The 19,579-nt window shown below is 66.0% G+C and overlaps 2 protein-coding genes across 2 annotated transcripts in view; both read left to right on the forward strand.

Annotated features, from left to right (window-relative positions):
• JKF63_01051 (uncharacterized protein) overlaps nt 1-17,950 on the forward strand; it is a gene marked incomplete at both ends in the record, with an annotated part of 48,004 nt that extends 30,054 nt beyond the window's left edge. Inside the window, one exon of the mRNA XM_067897100.1 lies at nt 14-17,950. Coding sequence (XP_067753257.1) covers nt 14-17,950 — 17,937 coding nt within the window. The remainder of the gene's footprint in view (nt 1-13) is intronic.
• Nucleotides 17,951-17,994: 44 nt separating this feature from the next.
• Nucleotides 17,995-18,504, forward strand: JKF63_01053 (uncharacterized protein; the record flags this gene model as incomplete). The annotated part of the gene is made up of 1 exon (XM_067897102.1): nt 17,995-18,504. The coding sequence occupies one exon, from the start codon at nt 17,995-17,997 to the stop codon at nt 18,502-18,504; it is 510 nt and encodes a 169-aa protein (XP_067753259.1).
• Nucleotides 18,505-19,579: the final 1,075 nt, after the last annotated feature.

The raw sequence follows: 19,579 nt of genomic DNA on the forward strand, positions 1-19,579 counted from the left end.
CTGCGCCGTTCAGCAGCAGCTCCGCCCCGTCGTCGTCGTCTTCGTCGTCTGCGCCGTTCAGCAGCAGCTCCGCCCCGTCGTCGTCGTCTTCGTCGTCTGCGCCGTTCAGCAGCAGCTCCGCCCCGTCGTCCTCGTCTTCGTCATCTGCGCCGTTCAGCAGCAGCTCCGCCCCGTCGTCGTCGTCTTCGTCATCTGCGCCGTTCAGCAGCAGCTCCGCCCCGTCGTCGTCGTCTTCGTCATCTGCGCCGTTCAGCAGCAGCTCCGCCCCGTCGTCGTCGTCTTCGTCGTCTGCACCGTTCAGCAGCAGCTCCGCCCCGTCGTCGTCGTCTTCGTCATCTGCGCCGTTCAGCAGCAGCTCCGCCCCGTCGTCGTCGTCTTCGTCGTCTGCGCCGTTCAGCAGCAGCTCCGCCCCGTCGTCGTCGTCTTCGTCATCTGCGCCGTTCAGCAGCAGCTCCGCCCCGTCGTCCTCGTCTTCGTCATCTGCGCCGTTCAGCAGCAGCTCCGCCCCGTCGTCCTCGTCTTCGTCATCTGCGCCGTTCAGCAGCAGCTCCGCCCCGTCGTCCTCGTCTTCGTCATCTGCGCCGTTCAGCAGCAGCTCCGCCCCGTCGTCCTCGTCTTCGTCATCTGCGCCGTTCAGCAGCAGCTCCGCCCCGTCGTCGTCGTCTTCGTCATCTGCGCCGTTCAGCAGCAGCTCCGCCCCGTCGTCGTCGTCTTCGTCGTCTGCGCCGTTCAGCAGCAGCTCCGCCCCGTCGTCGTCGTCTTCGTCATCTGCGCCGTTCAGCAGCAGCTCCGCCCCGTCGTCGTCGTCTTCGTCGTCTGCGCCGTTCAGCAGCAGCTCCGCCCCGTCGTCGTCGTCTTCGTCATCTGCGCCGTTCAGCAGCAGCTCCGCCCCGTCGTCGTCGTCTTCGTCATCTGCGCCGTTCAGCAGCAGCTCCGCCCCGTCGTCGTCGTCTTCGTCGTCTGCGCCGTTCAGCAGCAGCTCCGCCCCGTCGTCGTCGTCTTCGTCCTCTGCGCCGTTCAGCAGCAGCTCCGCCCCGTCGTCGTCGTCTTCGTCATCTGCGCCGTTCAGCAGCAGCTCCGCCCCGTCGTCGTCGTCTTCGTCGTCTGCGCCGTTCAGCAGCAGCTCCGCCCCGTCGTCGTCGTCTTCGTCGTCTGCGCCGTTCAGCAGCAGCTCCGCCCCGTCGTCGTCGTCTTCGTCATCTGCGCCGTTCAGCAGCAGCTCCGCCCCGTCGTCGTCGTCTTCGTCATCTGCGCCGTTCAGCAGCAGCTCCGCCCCGTCGTCGTCGTCTTCGTCATCTGCGCCGTTCAGCAGCAGCTCCGCCCCGTCGTCGTCGTCGTCGTCGTCTGCGCCGTTCAGCAGCAGCTCCGCCCCGTCGTCGTCGTCTTCGTCATCTGCGCCGTTCAGCAGCAGCTCCGCCCCGTCGTCCTCGTCTTCGTCGTCTGCACCGTTCAGCAGCAGCTCCGCCCCGTCGTCGTCGTCTTCGTCGTCTGCGCCGTTCAGCAGCAGCTCCGCCCCGTCGTCGTCGTCTTCGTCGTCTGCGCCGTTCAGCAGCAGCTCCGCCCCGTCGTCGTCGTCTTCGTCATCTGCGCCGTTCAGCAGCAGCTCCGCCCCGTCGTCGTCGTCTTCGTCATCTGCGCCGTTCAGCAGCAGCTCCGCCCCGTCGTCGTCGTCTTCGTCATCTGCGCCGTTCAGCAGCAGCTCCGCCCCGTCGTCGTCGTCTTCGTCGTCTGCACCGTTCAGCAGCAGCTCCGCCCCGTCGTCGTCGTCTTCGTCATCTGCGCCGTTCAGCAGCAGCTCCGCCCCGTCGTCGTCGTCTTCGTCGTCTGCGCCGTTCAGCAGCAGCTCCGCCCCGTCGTCGTCGTCTTCGTCATCTGCGCCGTTCAGCAGCAGCTCCGCCCCGTCGTCGTCGTCTTCGTCGTCTGCGCCGTTGAGCAGCAGCTCCGCCCCGTCGTCGTCGTCTTCGTCATCTGCGCCGTTCAGCAGCAGCTCCGCCCCGTCGTCGTCGTCTTCGTCCTCTGCGCCGTTCAGCAGCAGCTCCGCCCCGTCGTCGTCGTCTTCGTCATCTGCGCCGTTCAGCAGCAGCTCCGCCCCGTCGTCGTCGTCTTCGTCATCTGCGCCGTTCAGCAGCAGCTCCGCCCCGTCGTCGTCGTCTTCGTCATCTGCGCCGTTCAGCAGCAGCTCGGCCCCGTCGTCGTCGTCGTCGTCTTCGTCATCTGCGCCGTTCAGCAGCAGCTCCGCCCCGTCGTCGTCGTCTTCGTCATCTGCGCCGTTCAGCAGCAGCTCCGCCCCGTCGTCGTCGTCTTCGTCGTCTGCGCCGTTGAGCAGCAGCTCCGCCCCGTCGTCCTCGTCTTCGTCATCTGCGCCGTTCAGCAGCAGCTCCGCCCCGTCGTCGTCGTCTTCGTCATCTGCGCCGTTCAGCAGCAGCTCCGCCCCGTCGTCGTCGTCTTCGTCGTCTGCGCCGTTCAGCAGCAGCTCCGCCCCGTCGTCGTCGTCTTCGTCATCTGCGCCGTTCAGCAGCAGCTCCGCCCCGTCGTCCTCGTCTTCGTCGTCTGCGCCGTTCAGCAGCAGCTCCGCCCCGTCGTCGTCGTCTTCGTCATCTGCGCCGTTCAGCAGCAGCTCCGCCCCGTCGTCGTCGTCTTCGTCGTCTGCGCCGTTCAGCAGCAGCTCCGCCCCGTCGTCGTCGTCTTCGTCATCTGCGCCGTTCAGCAGCAGCTCCGCCCCGTCGTCGTCGTCTTCGTCATCTGCGCCGTTCAGCAGCAGCTCCGCCCCGTCGTCGTCGTCTTCGTCATCTGCGCCGTTCAGCAGCAGCTCCGCCCCGTCGTCGTCGTCTTCGTCGTCTGCACCGTTCAGCAGCAGCTCCGCCCCGTCGTCGTCGTCTTCGTCGTCTGCGCCGTTCAGCAGCAGCTCCGCCCCGTCGTCGTCGTCTTCGTCATCTGCGCCGTTCAGCAGCAGCTCCGCCCCGTCGTCGTCGTCTTCGTCGTCTGCGCCGTTCAGCAGCAGCTCCGCCCCGTCGTCGTCGTCTTCGTCATCTGCGCCGTTCAGCAGCAGCTCCGCCCCGTCGTCGTCGTCTTCGTCGTCTGCGCCGTTCAGCAGCAGCTCCGCCCCGTCGTCCTCGTCTTCGTCATCTGCGCCGTTCAGCAGCAGCTCCGCCCCGTCGTCGTCGTCTTCGTCGTCTGCGCCGTTCAGCAGCAGCTCCGCCCCGTCGTCCTCGTCTTCGTCATCTGCGCCGTTCAGCAGCAGCTCCGCCCCGTCGTCGTCGTCTTCGTCATCTGCGCCGTTCAGCAGCAGCTCCGCCCCGTCGTCGTCGTCTTCGTCGTCTGCGCCGTTCAGCAGCAGCTCCGCCCCGTCGTCGTCGTCTTCGTCGTCTGCGCCGTTCAGCAGCAGCTCCGCCCCGTCGTCCTCGTCTTCGTCATCTGCGCCGTTCAGCAGCAGCTCCGCCCCGTCGTCGTCGTCTTCGTCGTCTGCGCCGTTCAGCAGCAGCTCCGCCCCGTCGTCGTCGTCTTCGTCATCTGCGCCGTTCAGCAGCAGCTCCGCCCCGTCTTCCTCGTCTTCGTCATCTGCGCCGTTCAGCAGCAGCTCCGCCCCGTCGTCGTCGTCTTCGTCGTCTGCGCCGTTCAGCAGCAGCTCGGCCCCGTCGTCGTCGTCTTCGTCATCTGCGCCGTTCAGCAGCAGCTCCGCCCCGTCGTCGTCGTCTTCGTCGTCTGCGCCGTTCAGCAGCAGCTCCGCCCCGTCGTCGTCGTCTTCGTCGTCTGCGCCGTTCAGCAGCAGCTCCGCCCCGTCTTCCTCGTCTTCGTCATCTGCGCCGTTCAGCAGCAGCTCCGCCCCGTCGTCGTCGTCTTCGTCGTCTGCACCGTTCAGCAGCAGCTCCGCCCCATCGTCGTCGTCTTCGTCATCTGCGCCGTTCAGCAGCAGCTCGGCCCCGTCGTCGTCGTCGTCGTCTTCGTCATCTGCGCCGTTCAGCAGCAGCTCGGCCCCGTCGTCGTCGTCGTCGTCTTCGTCATCTGCGCCGTTCAGCAGCAGCTCCGCCCCGTCGTCCTCGTCTTCGTCGTCTGCGCCGTTCAGCAGCAGCTCCGCCCCGTCGTCGTCGTCTTCGTCATCTGCGCCGTTCAGCAGCAGCTCGGCCCCGTCGTCGTCGTCGTCGTCTTCGTCGTCTGCGCCGTTCAGCAGCAGCTCCAACCCGTCGTCCTCGTCTTCGTCATCTGCGCCGTTCAGCAGCAGCTCGGCCCCGTCGTCCTCGTCTTCGTCATCTGCGCCGTTCAGCAGCAGCTCGGCCCCGTCGTCCTCGTCTTCGTCATCTGCGCCGTTCAGCAGCAGCTCCGCCCCGTCGTCGTCGTCTTCGTCATCTGCGCCGTTCAGCAGCAGCTCCGCCCCGTCGTCGTCGTCTTCGTCATCTGCGCCGTTCAGCAGCAGCTCCGCCCCGTCGTCGTCGTCTTCGTCATCTGCGCCGTTCAGCAGCAGCTCCGCCCCGTCGTCGTCGTCTTCGTCATCTGCGCCGTTCAGCAGCAGCTCCGCCCCGTCGTCGTCGTCTTCGTCATCTGCGCCGTTCAGCAGCAGCTCCGCCCCGTCGTCGTCGTCTTCGTCATCTGCGCCGTTCAGCAGCAGCTCCGCCCCGTCGTCGTCGTCTTCGTCATCTGCGCCGTTCAGCAGCAGCTCCGCCCCGTCGTCGTCGTCTTCGTCGTCTGCGCCGTTCAGCAGCAGCTCCGCCCCGTCGTCCTCGTCTTCGTCATCTGCGCCGTTCAGCAGCAGCTCCGCCCCGTCGTCGTCGTCTTCGTCATCTGCGCCGTTCAGCAGCAGCTCCGCCCCGTCGTCGTCGTCTTCGTCATCTGCGCCGTTCAGCAGCAGCTCCGCCCCGTCGTCGTCGTCTTCGTCGTCTGCGCCGTTCAGCAGCAGCTCCGCCCCGTCGTCGTCGTCTTCGTCATCTGCGCCGTTCAGCAGCAGCTCCGCCCCGTCGTCGTCGTCTTCGTCGTCTGCGCCGTTCAGCAGCAGCTCCGCCCCGTCGTCGTCGTCTTCGTCGTCTGCGCCGTTCAGCAGCAGCTCCGCCCCGTCGTCGTCGTCTTCGTCATCTGCGCCGTTCAGCAGCAGCTCCGCCCCGTCGTCGTCGTCTTCGTCATCTGCGCCGTTCAGCAGCAGCTCCGCCCCGTCGTCGTCGTCTTCGTCATCTGCGCCGTTCAGCAGCAGCTCCGCCCCGTCGTCGTCGTCTTCGTCATCTGCGCCGTTCAGCAGCAGCTCCGCCCCGTCGTCGTCGTCTTCGTCGTCTGCGCCGTTCAGCAGCAGCTCCGCCCCGTCGTCGTCGTCTTCGTCATCTGCGCCGTTCAGCAGCAGCTCCGCCCCGTCGTCGTCGTCTTCGTCATCTGCGCCGTTCAGCAGCAGCTCCGCCCCGTCGTCGTCGTCTTCGTCGTCTGCGCCGTTCAGCAGCAGCTCCGCCCCGTCGTCCTCGTCTTCGTCGTCTGCGCCGTTCAGCAGCAGCTCCGCCCCGTCGTCCTCGTCTTCGTCATCTGCGCCGTTCAGCAGCAGCTCCGCCCCGTCGTCCTCGTCTTCGTCGTCTGCGCCGTTCAGCAGCAGCTCCGCCCCGTCGTCGTCGTCTTCGTCATCTGCGCCGTTCAGCAGCAGCTCCGCCCCGTCGTCGTCGTCTTCGTCGTCTGCGCCGTTCAGCAGCAGCTCCGCCCCGTCGTCGTCGTCTTCGTCATCTGCGCCGTTCAGCAGCAGCTCCGCCCCGTCGTCCTCGTCTTCGTCGTCTGCGCCGTTCAGCAGCAGCTCCGCCCCGTCGTCGTCGTCTTCGTCGTCTGCGCCGTTCAGCAGCAGCTCCGCCCCGTCGTCGTCGTCTTCGTCATCTGCGCCGTTCAGCAGCAGCTCCGCCCCGTCGTCCTCGTCTTCGTCGTCTGCGCCGTTCAGCAGCAGCTCCGCCCCGTCGTCGTCGTCTTCGTCATCTGCGCCGTTCAGCAGCAGCTCCGCCCCGTCGTCGTCGTCTTCGTCGTCTGCGCCGTTCAGCAGCAGCTCCGCCCCGTCGTCGTCGTCTTCGTCATCTGCGCCGTTCAGCAGCAGCTCCGCCCCGTCGTCGTCGTCTTCGTCATCTGCGCCGTTCAGCAGCAGCTCCGCCCCGTCGTCGTCGTCTTCGTCATCTGCGCCGTTCAGCAGCAGCTCCGCCCCGTCGTCGTCGTCTTCGTCGTCTGCGCCGTTCAGCAGCAGCTCCGCCCCGTCGTCGTCGTCTTCGTCGTCTGCGCCGTTCAGCAGCAGCTCCGCCCCGTCGTCGTCGTCTTCGTCATCTGCGCCGTTCAGCAGCAGCTCCGCCCCGTCGTCCTCGTCTTCGTCGTCTGCGCCGTTCAGCAGCAGCTCCGCCCCGTCGTCGTCGTCTTCGTCGTCTGCGCCGTTCAGCAGCAGCTCCGCCCCGTCGTCGTCGTCTTCGTCGTCTGCGCCGTTCAGCAGCAGCTCCGCCCCGTCGTCCTCGTCTTCGTCATCTGCGCCGTTCAGCAGCAGCTCCGCCCCGTCGTCCTCGTCTTCGTCATCTGCGCCGTTCAGCAGCAGCTCCGCCCCGTCGTCGTCGTCTTCGTCATCTGCGCCGTTCAGCAGCAGCTCCGCCCCGTCGTCCTCGTCTTCGTCGTCTGCGCCGTTCAGCAGCAGCTCCGCCCCGTCGTCGTCGTCTTCGTCATCTGCGCCGTTCAGCAGCAGCTCCGCCCCGTCGTCGTCGTCTTCGTCATCTGCGCCGTTCAGCAGCAGCTCCGCCCCGTCGTCGTCGTCTTCGTCATCTGCGCCGTTCAGCAGCAGCTCCGCCCCGTCGTCGTCGTCTTCGTCATCTGCGCCGTTCAGCAGCAGCTCCGCCCCGTCGTCGTCGTCTTCGTCGTCTGCGCCGTTCAGCAGCAGCTCCGCCCCGTCGTCGTCGTCTTCGTCATCTGCGCCGTTCAGCAGCAGCTCCGCCCCGTCGTCGTCGTCTTCGTCATCTGCGCCGTTCAGCAGCAGCTCCGCCCCGTCGTCGTCGTCTTCGTCGTCTGCGCCGTTCAGCAGCAGCTCCGCCCCGTCGTCGTCGTCTTCGTCATCTGCGCCGTTCAGCAGCAGCTCCGCCCCGTCTTCCTCGTCTTCGTCATCTGCGCCGTTCAGCAGCAGCTCCGCCCCGTCGTCGTCGTCTTCGTCATCTGCGCCGTTCAGCAGCAGCTCCGCCCCGTCGTCGTCGTCTTCGTCATCTGCGCCGTTCAGCAGCAGCTCCGCCCCGTCGTCGTCGTCTTCGTCATCTGCGCCGTTCAGCAGCAGCTCCGCCCCGTCGTCGTCGTCTTCGTCGTCTGCGCCGTTCAGCAGCAGCTCCGCCCCGTCGTCGTCGTCTTCGTCATCTGCGCCGTTCAGCAGCAGCTCCGCCCCGTCGTCGTCGTCTTCGTCATCTGCGCCGTTCAGCAGCAGCTCCGCCCCGTCGTCGTCGTCTTCGTCATCTGCGCCGTTCAGCAGCAGCTCCGCCCCGTCGTCGTCGTCTTCGTCGTCTGCACCGTTCAGCAGCAGCTCCGCCCCGTCGTCGTCGTCTTCGTCGTCTGCACCGTTCAGCAGCAGCTCCGCCCCGTCTTCCTCGTCTTCGTCATCTGCGCCGTTCAGCAGCAGCTCCGCCCCGTCGTCGTCGTCTTCGTCATCTGCGCCGTTCAGCAGCAGCTCCGCCCCGTCGTCCTCGTCTTCGTCGTCTGCGCCGTTCAGCAGCAGCTCCGCCCCGTCGTCGTCGTCTTCGTCATCTGCGCCGTTCAGCAGCAGCTCCGCCCCGTCGTCGTCGTCTTCGTCGTCTGCGCCGTTCAGCAGCAGCTCCGCCCCGTCGTCGTCGTCTTCGTCATCTGCGCCGTTCAGCAGCAGCTCCGCCCCGTCGTCGTCGTCTTCGTCATCTGCGCCGTTCAGCAGCAGCTCCGCCCCGTCGTCGTCGTCTTCGTCATCTGCGCCGTTCAGCAGCAGCTCCGCCCCGTCGTCGTCGTCTTCGTCATCTGCGCCGTTCAGCAGCAGCTCCGCCCCGTCGTCGTCGTCTTCGTCGTCTGCGCCGTTCAGCAGCAGCTCCGCCCCGTCGTCGTCGTCTTCGTCATCTGCGCCGTTCAGCAGCAGCTCCGCCCCGTCGTCGTCGTCTTCGTCATCTGCGCCGTTCAGCAGCAGCTCCGCCCCGTCGTCGTCGTCTTCGTCGTCTGCGCCGTTCAGCAGCAGCTCCGCCCCGTCGTCGTCGTCTTCGTCATCTGCGCCGTTCAGCAGCAGCTCCGCCCCGTCGTCGTCGTCTTCGTCGTCTGCGCCGTTCAGCAGCAGCTCCGCCCCGTCGTCGTCGTCTTCGTCATCTGCGCCGTTCAGCAGCAGCTCCGCCCCGTCGTCGTCGTCTTCGTCGTCTGCGCCGTTCAGCAGCAGCTCCGCCCCGTCGTCGTCGTCTTCGTCATCTGCGCCGTTCAGCAGCAGCTCCGCCCCGTCGTCGTCGTCTTCGTCATCTGCGCCGTTCAGCAGCAGCTCCGCCCCGTCGTCGTCGTCTTCGTCATCTGCGCCGTTCAGCAGCAGCTCCGCCCCGTCGTCGTCGTCTTCGTCGTCTGCGCCGTTCAGCAGCAGCTCCGCCCCGTCGTCGTCGTCTTCGTCGTCTGCGCCGTTCAGCAGCAGCTCCGCCCCGTCGTCGTCGTCTTCGTCGTCTGCGCCGTTCAGCAGCAGCTCCGCCCCGTCGTCGTCGTCTTCGTCGTCTGCACCGTTCAGCAGCAGCTCCGCCCCGTCGTCGTCGTCTTCGTCATCTGCGCCGTTCAGCAGCAGCTCCGCCCCGTCGTCGTCGTCTTCGTCATCTGCGCCGTTCAGCAGCAGCTCCGCCCCGTCGTCGTCGTCGTCGTCATCTGCGCCGTTCAGCAGCAGCTCCGCCCCGTCGTCGTCGTCTTCGTCATCTGCGCCGTTCAGCAGCAGCTCCGCCCCGTCGTCGTCGTCTTCGTCGTCTGCGCCGTTCAGCAGCAGCTCCGCCCCGTCGTCGTCGTCTTCGTCATCTGCGCCGTTCAGCAGCAGCTCCGCCCCGTCGTCGTCGTCTTCGTCGTCTGCGCCGTTCAGCAGCAGCTCCGCCCCGTCGTCGTCGTCTTCGTCATCTGCGCCGTTCAGCAGCAGCTCCGCCCCGTCGTCGTCGTCTTCGTCATCTGCACCGTTCAGCAGCAGCTCCGCCCCGTCGTCGTCGTCTTCGTCATCTGCGCCGTTCAGCAGCAGCTCCGCCCCGTCGTCGTCGTCTTCGTCATCTGCGCCGTTCAGCAGCAGCTCCGCCCCGTCGTCGTCGTCGTCGTCGTCTGCGCCGTTCAGCAGCAGCTCCGCCCCGTCGTCGTCGTCTTCGTCATCTGCGCCGTTCAGCAGCAGCTCCGCCCCGTCGTCGTCGTCTTCGTCATCTGCGCCGTTCAGCAGCAGCTCCGCCCCGTCGTCGTCGTCTTCGTCATCTGCGCCGTTCAGCAGCAGCTCCGCCCCGTCGTCGTCGTCTTCGTCCTCTGCGCCGTTCAGCAGCAGCTCCGCCCCGTCGTCGTCGTCTTCGTCATCTGCGCCGTTCAGCAGCAGCTCCGCCCCGTCGTCCTCGTCTTCGTCATCTGCGCCGTTCAGCAGCAGCTCCGCCCCGTCGTCCTCGTCTTCGTCGTCTGCACCGTTCAGCAGCAGCTCCGCCCCGTCGTCGTCGTCTTCGTCGTCTGCGCCGTTCAGCAGCAGCTCCGCCCCGTCGTCGTCGTCTTCGTCATCTGCGCCGTTCAGCAGCAGCTCCGCCCCGTCGTCGTCGTCGTCGTCGTCTGCGCCGTTCAGCAGCAGCTCCGCCCCGTCGTCCTCGTCTTCGTCATCTGCGCCGTTCAGCAGCAGCTCCGCCCCGTCGTCGTCGTCGTCATCTGCGCCGTTCAGCAGCAGCTCCGCCCCGTCGTCCTCGTCTTCGTCATCTGCGCCGTTCAGCAGCAGCTCCGCCCCGTCGTCGTCGTCTTCGTCATCTGCGCCGTTCAGCAGCAGCTCCGCCCCGTCGTCGTCGTCTTCGTCATCTGCGCCGTTCAGCAGCAGCTCCGCCCCGTCGTCGTCGTCTTCGTCGTCTGCGCCGTTCAGCAGCAGCTCCGCCCCGTCGTCGTCGTCTTCGTCATCTGCGCCGTTCAGCAGCAGCTCCGCCCCGTCGTCGTCGTCTTCGTCGTCTGCGCCGTTGAGCAGCAGCTCCGCCCCGTCGTCGTCGTCTTCGTCATCTGCGCCGTTCAGCAGCAGCTCCGCCCCGTCGTCGTCGTCTTCGTCATCTGCGCCGTTCAGCAGCAGCTCCGCGCCGTCGTCGTCGTCTTCGTCATCTGCGCCGTTCAGCAGCAGCTCCGCCCCGTCGTCGTCGTCTTCGTCATCTGCGCCGTTCAGCAGCAGCTCCGCCCCGTCGTCGTCGTCTTCGTCATCTGCGCCGTTCAGCAGCAGCTCCGCCCCGTCGTCGTCGTCTTCGTCGTCTGCGCCGTTCAGCAGCAGCTCCGCCCCGTCGTCGTCGTCTTCGTCATCTGCGCCGTTCAGCAGCAGCTCCGCCCCGTCGTCGTCGTCGTCGTCGTCTGCGCCGTTCAGCAGCAGCTCCGCCCCGTCGTCGTCGTCTTCGTCATCTGCGCCGTTCAGCAGCAGCTCCGCCCCGTCGTCGTCGTCTTCGTCATCTGCGCCGTTCAGCAGCAGCTCCGCCCCGTCGTCGTCGTCTTCGTCATCTGCGCCGTTCAGCAGCAGCTCCGCCCCGTCGTCGTCGTCTTCGTCATCTGCGCCGTTCAGCAGCAGCTCCGCCCCGTCGTCGTCGTCTTCGTCGTCTGCACCGTTCAGCAGCAGCTCCGCCCCGTCGTCGTCGTCTTCGTCGTCTGCGCCGTTCAGCAGCAGCTCCGCCCCGTCGTCGTCGTCTTCGTCGTCTGCGCCGTTCAGCAGCAGCTCCGCCCCGTCGTCGTCGTCTTCGTCATCTGCGCCGTTCAGCAGCAGCTCCGCCCCGTCGTCGTCGTCTTCGTCATCTGCGCCGTTCAGCAGCAGCTCCGCCCCGTCGTCGTCGTCGTCATCTGCGCCGTTCAGCAGCAGCTCCGCCCCGTCTTCCTCGTCTTCGTCATCTGCGCCGTTCAGCAGCAGCTCCGCCCCGTCGTCGTCGTCTTCGTCGTCTGCGCCGTTCAGCAGCAGCTCCGCCCCGTCGTCGTCGTCTTCGTCATCTGCGCCGTTCAGCAGCAGCTCCGCCCCGTCGTCGTCGTCTTCGTCGTCTGCGCCGTTCAGCAGCAGCTCCGCCCCGTCGTCGTCGTCTTCGTCATCTGCGCCGTTCAGCAGCAGCTCCGCCCCGTCGTCGTCGTCTTCGTCGTCTGCACCGTTCAGCAGCAGCTCCGCCCCGTCGTCGTCGTCTTCGTCATCTGCGCCGTTCAGCAGCAGCTCCGCCCCGTCGTCGTCGTCTTCGTCATCTGCGCCGTTCAGCAGCAGCTCCGCCCCGTCGTCGTCGTCTTCGTCGTCTGCGCCGTTCAGCAGCAGCTCCGCCCCGTCGTCGTCGTCTTCGTCATCTGCGCCGTTCAGCAGCAGCTCCGCCCCGTCGTCGTCGTCTTCGTCATCTGCGCCGTTCAGCAGCAGCTCCGCCCCGTCGTCGTCGTCTTCGTCATCTGCGCCGTTCAGCAGCAGCTCCGCCCCGTCGTCGTCGTCTTCGTCCTCTGCGCCGTTCAGCAGCAGCTCCGCCCCGTCGTCGTCGTCTTCGTCATCTGCGCCGTTCAGCAGCAGCTCCGCCCCGTCTTCCTCGTCTTCGTCATCTGCGCCGTTCAGCAGCAGCTCCGCCCCGTCTTCCTCGTCTTCGTCGTCTGCACCGTTCAGCAGCAGCTCCGCCCCGTCGTCGTCGTCTTCGTCATCTGCGCCGTTCAGCAGCAGCTCCGCCCCGTCGTCGTCGTCTTCGTCATCTGCGCCGTTCAGCAGCAGCTCCGCCCCGTCGTCGTCGTCGTCGTCGTCTGCGCCGTTCAGCAGCAGCTCCGCCCCGTCTTCCTCGTCTTCGTCATCTGCGCCGTTCAGCAGCAGCTCCGCCCCGTCGTCGTCGTCGTCATCTGCGCCGTTCAGCAGCAGCTCCGCCCCGTCTTCCTCGTCTTCGTCATCTGCGCCGTTCAGCAGCAGCTCCGCCCCGTCGTCGTCGTCTTCGTCATCTGCGCCGTTCAGCAGCAGCTCCGCCCCGTCGTCGTCGTCTTCGTCATCTGCGCCGTTCAGCAGCAGCTCCGCCCCGTCGTCCTCGTCTTCGTCGTCTGCGCCGTTCAGCAGCAGCTCCGCCCCGTCGTCGTCGTCTTCGTCATCTGCGCCGTTCAGCAGCAGCTCCGCCCCGTCGTCGTCGTCTTCGTCGTCTGCGCCGTTCAGCAGCAGCTCCGCCCCGTCGTCGTCGTCTTCGTCATCTGCGCCGTTCAGCAGCAGCTCCGCCCCGTCGTCGTCGTCTTCGTCATCTGCGCCGTTCAGCAGCAGCTCCGCCCCGTCGTCGTCGTCGTCGTCTTCGTCATCTGCGCCGTTCAGCAGCAGCTCCGCCCCGTCGTCGTCGTCTTCGTCCTCTGCGCCGTTCAGCAGCAGCTCCGCCCCGTCGTCGTCTTCTTCGTCATCTGCGCCGTTCAGCAGCAGCTCCGCCCCGTCGTCGTCGTCTTCGTCATCTGCGCCGTTCAGCAGCAGCTCCGCCCCGTCGTCGTCGTCGTCGTCTTCGTCATCTGCGCCGTTCAGCAGCAGCTCCGCCCCGTCGTCGTCGTCTTCGTCATCTGCGCCGTTCAGCAGCAGCTCCGCCCCGTCGTCGTCGTTCGTCATCTGCGCCGTTCAGCAGCAGCTCCGCCCCGTCGTCCTCGTCTTCGTCATCTGCGCCGTTCAGCAGCAGCTCCGCCCCGTCGTCGTCGTCTTCGTCGTCTGCGCCGTTCAGCAGCAGCTCCGCCCCGTCGTCGTCGTCTTCGTCGTCTGCGCCGTTCAGCAGCAGCTCCGCCCCGTCGTCCTCGTCTTCGTCGTCTGCGCCGTTCAGCAGCAGCTCCGCCCCGTCGTCGTCGTCTTCGTCATCTGCGCCGTTCAGCAGCAGCTCCGCCCCGTCGTCGTCGTCGTCGTCGTCTGCGCCGTTCAGCAGCAGCTCCGCCCCGTCGTCGTCGTCGTCGTCGTCTGCGCCGTTCAGCAGCAGCTCCGCCCCGTCGTCGTCGTCTTCGTCGTCTGCGCCGTTCAGCAGCAGCTCCGCCCCGTCGTCGTCGTCTTCGTCGTCTGCGCCGTTCAGCAGCAGCTCCGCCCCGTCGTCGTCGTCTTCGTCATCTGCGCCGTTCAGCAGCAGCTCCGCCCCGTCGTCGTCGTCTTCGTCGTCTGCGCCGTTCAGCAGCAGCTCCGCCCCGTCGTCGTCGTCTTCGTCGTCTGCGCCGTTCAGCAGCAGCTCCGCCCCGTCGTCGTCGTCTTCGTCATCTGCGCCGTTCAGCAGCAGCTCCGCCCCGTCGTCGTCTTCGTCGTCTGCGCCGTTCAGCAGCAGCTCCGCCCCGTCGTCGTCGTCTTCGTCATCTGCGCCGTTCAGCAGCAGCTCCGCCCCGTCGTCGTCGTCTTCGTCGTCTGCGCCGTTCAGCAGCAGCTCCGCCCCGTCGTCGTCGTCTTCGTCGTCTGCGCCGTTCAGCAGCAGCTCCGCCCCGTCGTCGTCGTCTTCGTCATCTGCGCCGTTCAGCAGCAGCTCCGCCCCGTCGTCGTCGTCTTCGTCATCTGCGCCGTTCAGCAGCAGCTCCGCCCCGTCGTCGTCGTCTTCGTCGTCTGCACCGTTCAGCAGCAGCTCCGCCCCATCGTCGTCGTCTTCGTCATCTGCGCCGTTCAGCAGCAGCTCCGCCCCGTCGTCGTCGTCTTCGTCGTCTGCGCCGTTCAGCAGCAGCTCCGCCCCGTCGTCGTCGTCTTCGTCATCTGCGCCGTTCAGCAGCAGCTCCGCCCCGTCGTCGTCGTCTTCGTCATCTGCGCCGTTCAGCAGCAGCTCCGCCCCGTCGTCGTCGTCTTCGTCATCTGCGCCGTTCAGCAGCAGCTCCGCCCCGTCGTCGTCGTCTTCGTCATCTGCGCCGTTCAGCAGCAGCTCCGCCCCGTCGTCCTCGTCTTCGTCATCTGCGCCGTTCAGCAGCAGCTCCGCCCCGTCGTCGTCGTCTTCGTCGTCTGCGCCGTTCAGCAGCAGCTCCGCCCCGTCGTCGTCGTCTTCGTCATCTGCGCCGTTCAGCAGCAGCTCCGCCCCGTCGTCGTCGTCTTCGTCGTCTGCGCCGTTCAGCAGCAGCTCCGCCCCGTCGTCGTCGTCTTCGTCATCTGCGCCGTTCAGCAGCAGCTCCGCCCCGTCGTCGTCGTCTTCGTCATCTGCGCCGTTCAGCAGCAGCTCCGCCCCGTCGTCGTCGTCTTCGTCGTCTGCGCCGTTCAGCAGCAGCTCCGCCCCGTCGTCGTCGTCTTCGTCGTCTGCACCGTTCAGCAGCAGCTCCGCCCCGTCGTCGTCGTCTTCGTCATCTGCGCCGTTCAGCAGCAGCTCCGCCCCGTCGTCGTCGTCTTCGTCATCTGCGCCGTTCAGCAGCAGCTCCGCCCCGTCGTCCTCGTCTTCGTCATCTGCGCCGTTCAGCAGCAGCTCCGCCCCGTCGTCGTCGTCTTCGTCGTCTGCGCCGTTCAGCAGCAGCTCCGCCCCGTCGTCGTCGTCTTCGTCGTCTGCGCCGTTCAGCAGCAGCTCCGCCCCGTCGTCGTCGTCTTCGTCATCTGCGCCGTTCAGCAGCAGCTCCGCCCCGTCGTCGTCGTCTTCGTCATCTGCGCCGTTCAGCAGCAGCTCCGCCCCGTCGTCGTCGTCTTCGTCATCTGCGCCGTTCAGCAGCAGCTCCGCCCCGTCGTCGTCGTCTTCGTCGTCTGCGCCGTTCAGCAGCAGCTCCGCCCCGTCGTCGTCGTCTTCGTCATCTGCGCCGTTCAGCAGCAGCTCCGCCCCGTCGTCGTCGTCTTCGTCATCTGCGCCGTTCAGCAGCAGCTCCGCCCCGTCGTCCTCGTCTTCGTCATCTGCGCCGTTCAGCAGCAGCTCCGCCCCGTCGTCGTCGTCTTCGTCGTCTGCACCGTTCAGCAGCAGCTCCGCCCCGTCGTCGTCGTCTTCGTCGTCTGCGCCGTTCAGCAGCAGCTCCGCCCCGTCGTCGTCGTCTTCGTCATCTGCGCCGTTCAGCAGCAGCTCCGCCCCGTCGTCGTCGTCTTCGTCATCTGCGCCGTTCAGCAGCAGCTCCGCCCCGTCGTCGTCGTCTTCGTCGTCTGCGCCGTTCAGCAGCAGCTCCGCCCCGTCGTCGTCGTCTTCGTCATCTGCGCCGTTCAGCAGCAGCTCCGCCCCGTCGTCGTCGTCTTCGTCATCTGCGCCGTTCAGCAGCAGCTCCGCCCCGTCGTCGTCGTCTTCGTCATCTGCGCCGTTCAGCAGCAGCTCCGCCCCGTCGTCGTCGTCTTCGTCATCTGCGCCGTTCAGCAGCAGCTCCGCCCCGTCGTCGTCGTCTTCGTCATCTGCGCCGTTCAGCAGCAGCTCCGCCCCGTCGTCGTCGTCTTCGTCGTCTGCGCCGTTCAGCAGCAGCTCCGCCCCGTCGTCGTCGTCTTCGTCATCTGCGCCGTTCAGCAGCAGCTCCGCCCCGTCGTCGTCGTCTTCGTCATCTGCGCCGTTCAGCAGCAGCTCCGCCCCGTCGTCGTCGTCTTCGTCATCTGCGCCGTTCAGCAGCAGCTCCGCCCCGTCGTCGTCGTCTTCGTCATCTGCGCCGTTCAGCAGCAGCTCCGCCCCGTCGTCGTCGTCTTCGTCGTCTGCGCCGTTCAGCAGCAGCTCCGCCCCGTCGTCGTCGTCTTCGTCATCTGCGCCGTTCAGCAGCAGCTCCGCCCCGTCGTCGTCGTCTTCGTCGTCTGCGCCGTTCAGCAGCAGCTCCGCCCCGTCGTCGTCGTCTTCGTCGTCTGCGCCGTTCAGCAGCAGCTCCGCCCCGTCGTCGTCGTCTTCGTCATCTGCGCCGTTCAGCAGCAGCTCCGCCCCGTCGTCGTCGTCTTCGTCGTCTGCGCCGTTCAGCAGCAGCTCCGCCCCGTCGTCGTCGTCTTCGTCGTCTGCGCCGTTCAGCAGCAGCTCCGCCCCGTCGTCGTCGTCTTCGTCGTCTGCACCGTTCAGCAGCAGCTCCGCCCCGTCGTCGTCGTCTTCGTCATCTGCGCCGTTCAGCAGCAGCTCCGCCCCGTCGTCGTCGTCTTCGTCGTCTGCGCCGTTCAGCAGCAGCTCCGCCCCGTCGTCGTCGTCTTCGTCGTCTGCGCCGTTCAGCAGCAGCTCCGCCCCGTCGTCGTCGTCTTCGTCATCTGCGCCGTTCAGCAGCAGCTCCGCCCCGTCGTCGTCGTCTTCGTCATCTGCGCCGTTCAGCAGCAGCTCCGCCCCGTCGTCGTCGTCTTCGTCATCTGCGCCGTTCAGCAGCAGCTCCGCCCCGTCGTCGTCGTCTTCGTCATCTGCGCCGTTCAGCAGCAGCTCCGCCCCGTCGTCGTCGTCTTCGTCGTCTGCGCCGTTCAGCAGCAGCTCCGCCCCGTCGTCGTCGTCTTCGTCATCTGCGCCGTTCAGCAGCAGCTCCGCCCCGTCGTCGTCGTCTTCGTCGTCTGCGCCGTTCAGCAGCAGCTCCGCCCCGTCGTCGTCGTCTTCGTCGTCTGCACCGTTCAGCAGCAGCTCCGCCCCATCGTCGTCGTCTTCGTCATCTGCGCCGTTCAGCAGCAGCTCCGCCCCGTCGTCGTCGTCTTCGTCATCTGCGCCGTTCAGCAGCAGCTCCGCCCCGTCGTCCTCGTCTTCGTCATCTGCGCCGTTCAGCAGCAGCTCCGCCCCGTCGTCCTCGTCTTCGTCATCTGCGCCGTTCAGCAGCAGCTCCGCCCCGTCGTCCTCGTCTTCGTCATCTGCGCCGTTCAGCAGCAGCTCCGCCCCGTCGTCGTCGTCTTCGTCGTCTGCGCCGTTCAGCAGCAGCTCCGCCCCGTCTTCCTCGTCTTCGTCATCTGCGCCGTTCAGCAGCAGCTCCGCCCCGTCGTCGTCGTCTTCGTCGTCTGCGCCGTTCAGCAGCAGCTCCGCCCCGTCGTCGTCGTCTTCGTCATCTGCGCCGTTCAGCAGCAGCTCCGCCCCGTCGTCCTCGTCTTCGTCATCTGCGCCGTTCAGCAGCAGCTCCGCCCCGTCGTCGTCGTCTTCGTCATCTGCGCCGTTCAGCAGCAGCTCCGCCCCGTCGTCCTCGTCTTCGTCATCTGCGCCGTTCAGCAGCAGCTCCGCCCCGTCGTCGTCGTCTTCGTCATCTGCGCCGTTCAGCAGCAGCTCCGCCCCGTCGTCGTCGTCTTCGTCGTCTGCACCGTTCAGCAGCAGCTCCGCCCCATCGTCGTCGTCTTCGTCATCTGCGCCGTTCAGCAGCAGCTCCGCCCCGTCGTCGTCGTCTTCGTCGTCTGCGCCGTTCAGCAGCAGCTCCGCCCCGTCGTCGTCGTCTTCGTCGTCTGCGCCGTTCAGCAGCAGCTCCGCCCCGTCTTCCTCGTCTTCGTCATCTGCGCCGTTCAGCAGCAGCTCCGCCCCGTCTTCCTCGTCTTCGTCATCTGCGCCGTTCAGCAGCAGCTCCGCCCCGTCGTCGTCGTCTTCGTCATCTGCGCCGTTCAGCAGCAGCTCCGCCCCGTCGTCGTCGTCTTCGTCGTCTGCGCCGTTCAGCAGCAGCTCCGCCCCGTCGTCGTCGTCGTCGTCGTCTGCGCCGTTCAGCAGCAGCTCCGCCCCGTCGTCGTCGTCTTCGTCATCTGCGCCGTTCAGCAGCAGCTCCGCCCCGTCGTCGTCGTCGTCTTCGTCATCTGCGCCGTTCAGCAGCAGCTCCGCCCCGTCTTCCTCGTCTTCGTCATCTGCGCCGTTCAGCAGCAGCTCCGCCCCGTCGTCGTCGTCTTCGTCATCTGCGCCGTTCAGCAGCAGTGGCAACGACTGCCACGCACCCGTGCCCTTCTACACCGATGTGGAGGTGGCGAGCACCGAATTATTTTTCCATGCCCTTCTGGAGAATTTCCCTGCGCTACTTGAGGGTGAAGTCTGCACAAACTTTTGCACATGGCGCGGTGTGACGTGCACCATAGCCGGTATCGTTGCGGATTTTGGTGAGATCGTGATGAGTGGATCCCTCCCAGCCATCCCTGACGGATGTGACCCAGCGAATGTCGTTATAAGAGCCTTCACGATGAGTAGTCCAGATATGTCGGTTGAGTTGAGGGGAACACTGCCGCCTAGCTGGGCGGAGTTGAAGCGGCTGGAGAGTTTGGACTTGTCGTTCACTGGCGTAGCTGGCACGTTGCCCCCGCAGTGGGGAGCGCTGTCTTCGCTTCAGTATCTCAATTTGGGCTACAACAACCTCTCGGGCACCCTCCCCTCTGATTGGGGTTTTTTGACTTCGCTTCGGGAGCTTTACCTGAATGATAACCGGTTGAGCGGCGAGATCCCGGAGAGCTGGCTACTGACCAAGACACTTGAAGTGTTGGACCTCACAAACAACGAGCTGGGTGGGCAGTTGCCAGGTTTTAGTCTCTCATCACAGCGTACCCTAGGTCCAGCCATGCTGTCAAGAAACTCTGGGTTGGAGTACGGTAAAGAGAGCCTAAGGGCAATTTCTAGGAAGATTTAGGGGAACCTCATTCGGTAACATCACTCAATCCCCCACATATGACGTTGTACAAGCAGCACTCCTTCTCCCCCCCCTCCCTTCCTCCTCCTCCTCCCCCCCCTCCCCTCCTCCTCCTCCCCCCTCCTTCCCTCCTCACGCTCACACAGCTTATTTCAGAGACATGCAGGCCCTGGCGTGTATCCTCAGAAACACGCACATCTAAGACACCTTTTTTTTTTGTACTGACGACTAATAAGTGTCACATAGGTGTCGCACACGTAACGGCACCTATGCGTTCATCGTGCATGTAAATGTAGGCGTTCATGTGTTCATGAGCCTCCACGCTCCTTCTAGCTCTCGTGCAGCGCCCCGGCCTGTACACATTCGCCTCTTTCTTTTGGTGCTCCGTTGTATGTATATTTATATTTATATATGTATGCTGTTTCTTGTATCTCGAAGGACTCGACCGTGGAATCCTGTAGGTGTCGCTCTGTCACGCCCGCCCTCCTCGTTTCTCACCTGCTGTCGCTGCTTTCTCTCTTTGAGGTCTGCTCGATGGTCACAGAGAGTGTCGCGGCGCTGCCCTTGATTTTGTTAGGAGTTGGGGGAGGTGTGCAGTACATCGGGAATAGTGTGCTCGTGTGCGCAGGTGGTGGTGGTGGTGGTGGTGATGGATGGGCGCACACAGGAAGGCGAGGTCATCTTCGCACTTCTCCTTTTATTTGCTCACTGAGTGCACTCGGGACTTTCTTTTGCTCTAAAGTGTCATTGATCCGCTGCAGCGGCGACTGGGGGTCTGGCTCGGATCTCCTTGTGTGGGTGAACCAGGTGTCTGTCCTTCCCGTCCCCTTGCCTGACGGTGACTCTGTGTATATCCATGCGTTTCTTCTTTATTTCTCGTTTTATAGCTTCACCACTCCCGTGGGCCCGTGCCCCGCTCTTCCCGACATCTCACTCGCTCTCGGGCACGTGAGGCACGCGTATGTGTGCGTGTGGTACTACACGTATGTGTGCGTCCATACATGTATATATATATATATAGTTACACCCACACACACTTGCGTTCATTGTCATTTGCCCAGGGGGAGAAGATGTC

Source organism: Porcisia hertigi, chromosome 35 (assembly GCF_017918235.1).
Source record: "Porcisia hertigi strain C119 chromosome 35, whole genome shotgun sequence".
NCBI lineage: Eukaryota > Euglenozoa > Kinetoplastea > Trypanosomatida > Trypanosomatidae > Porcisia > Porcisia hertigi.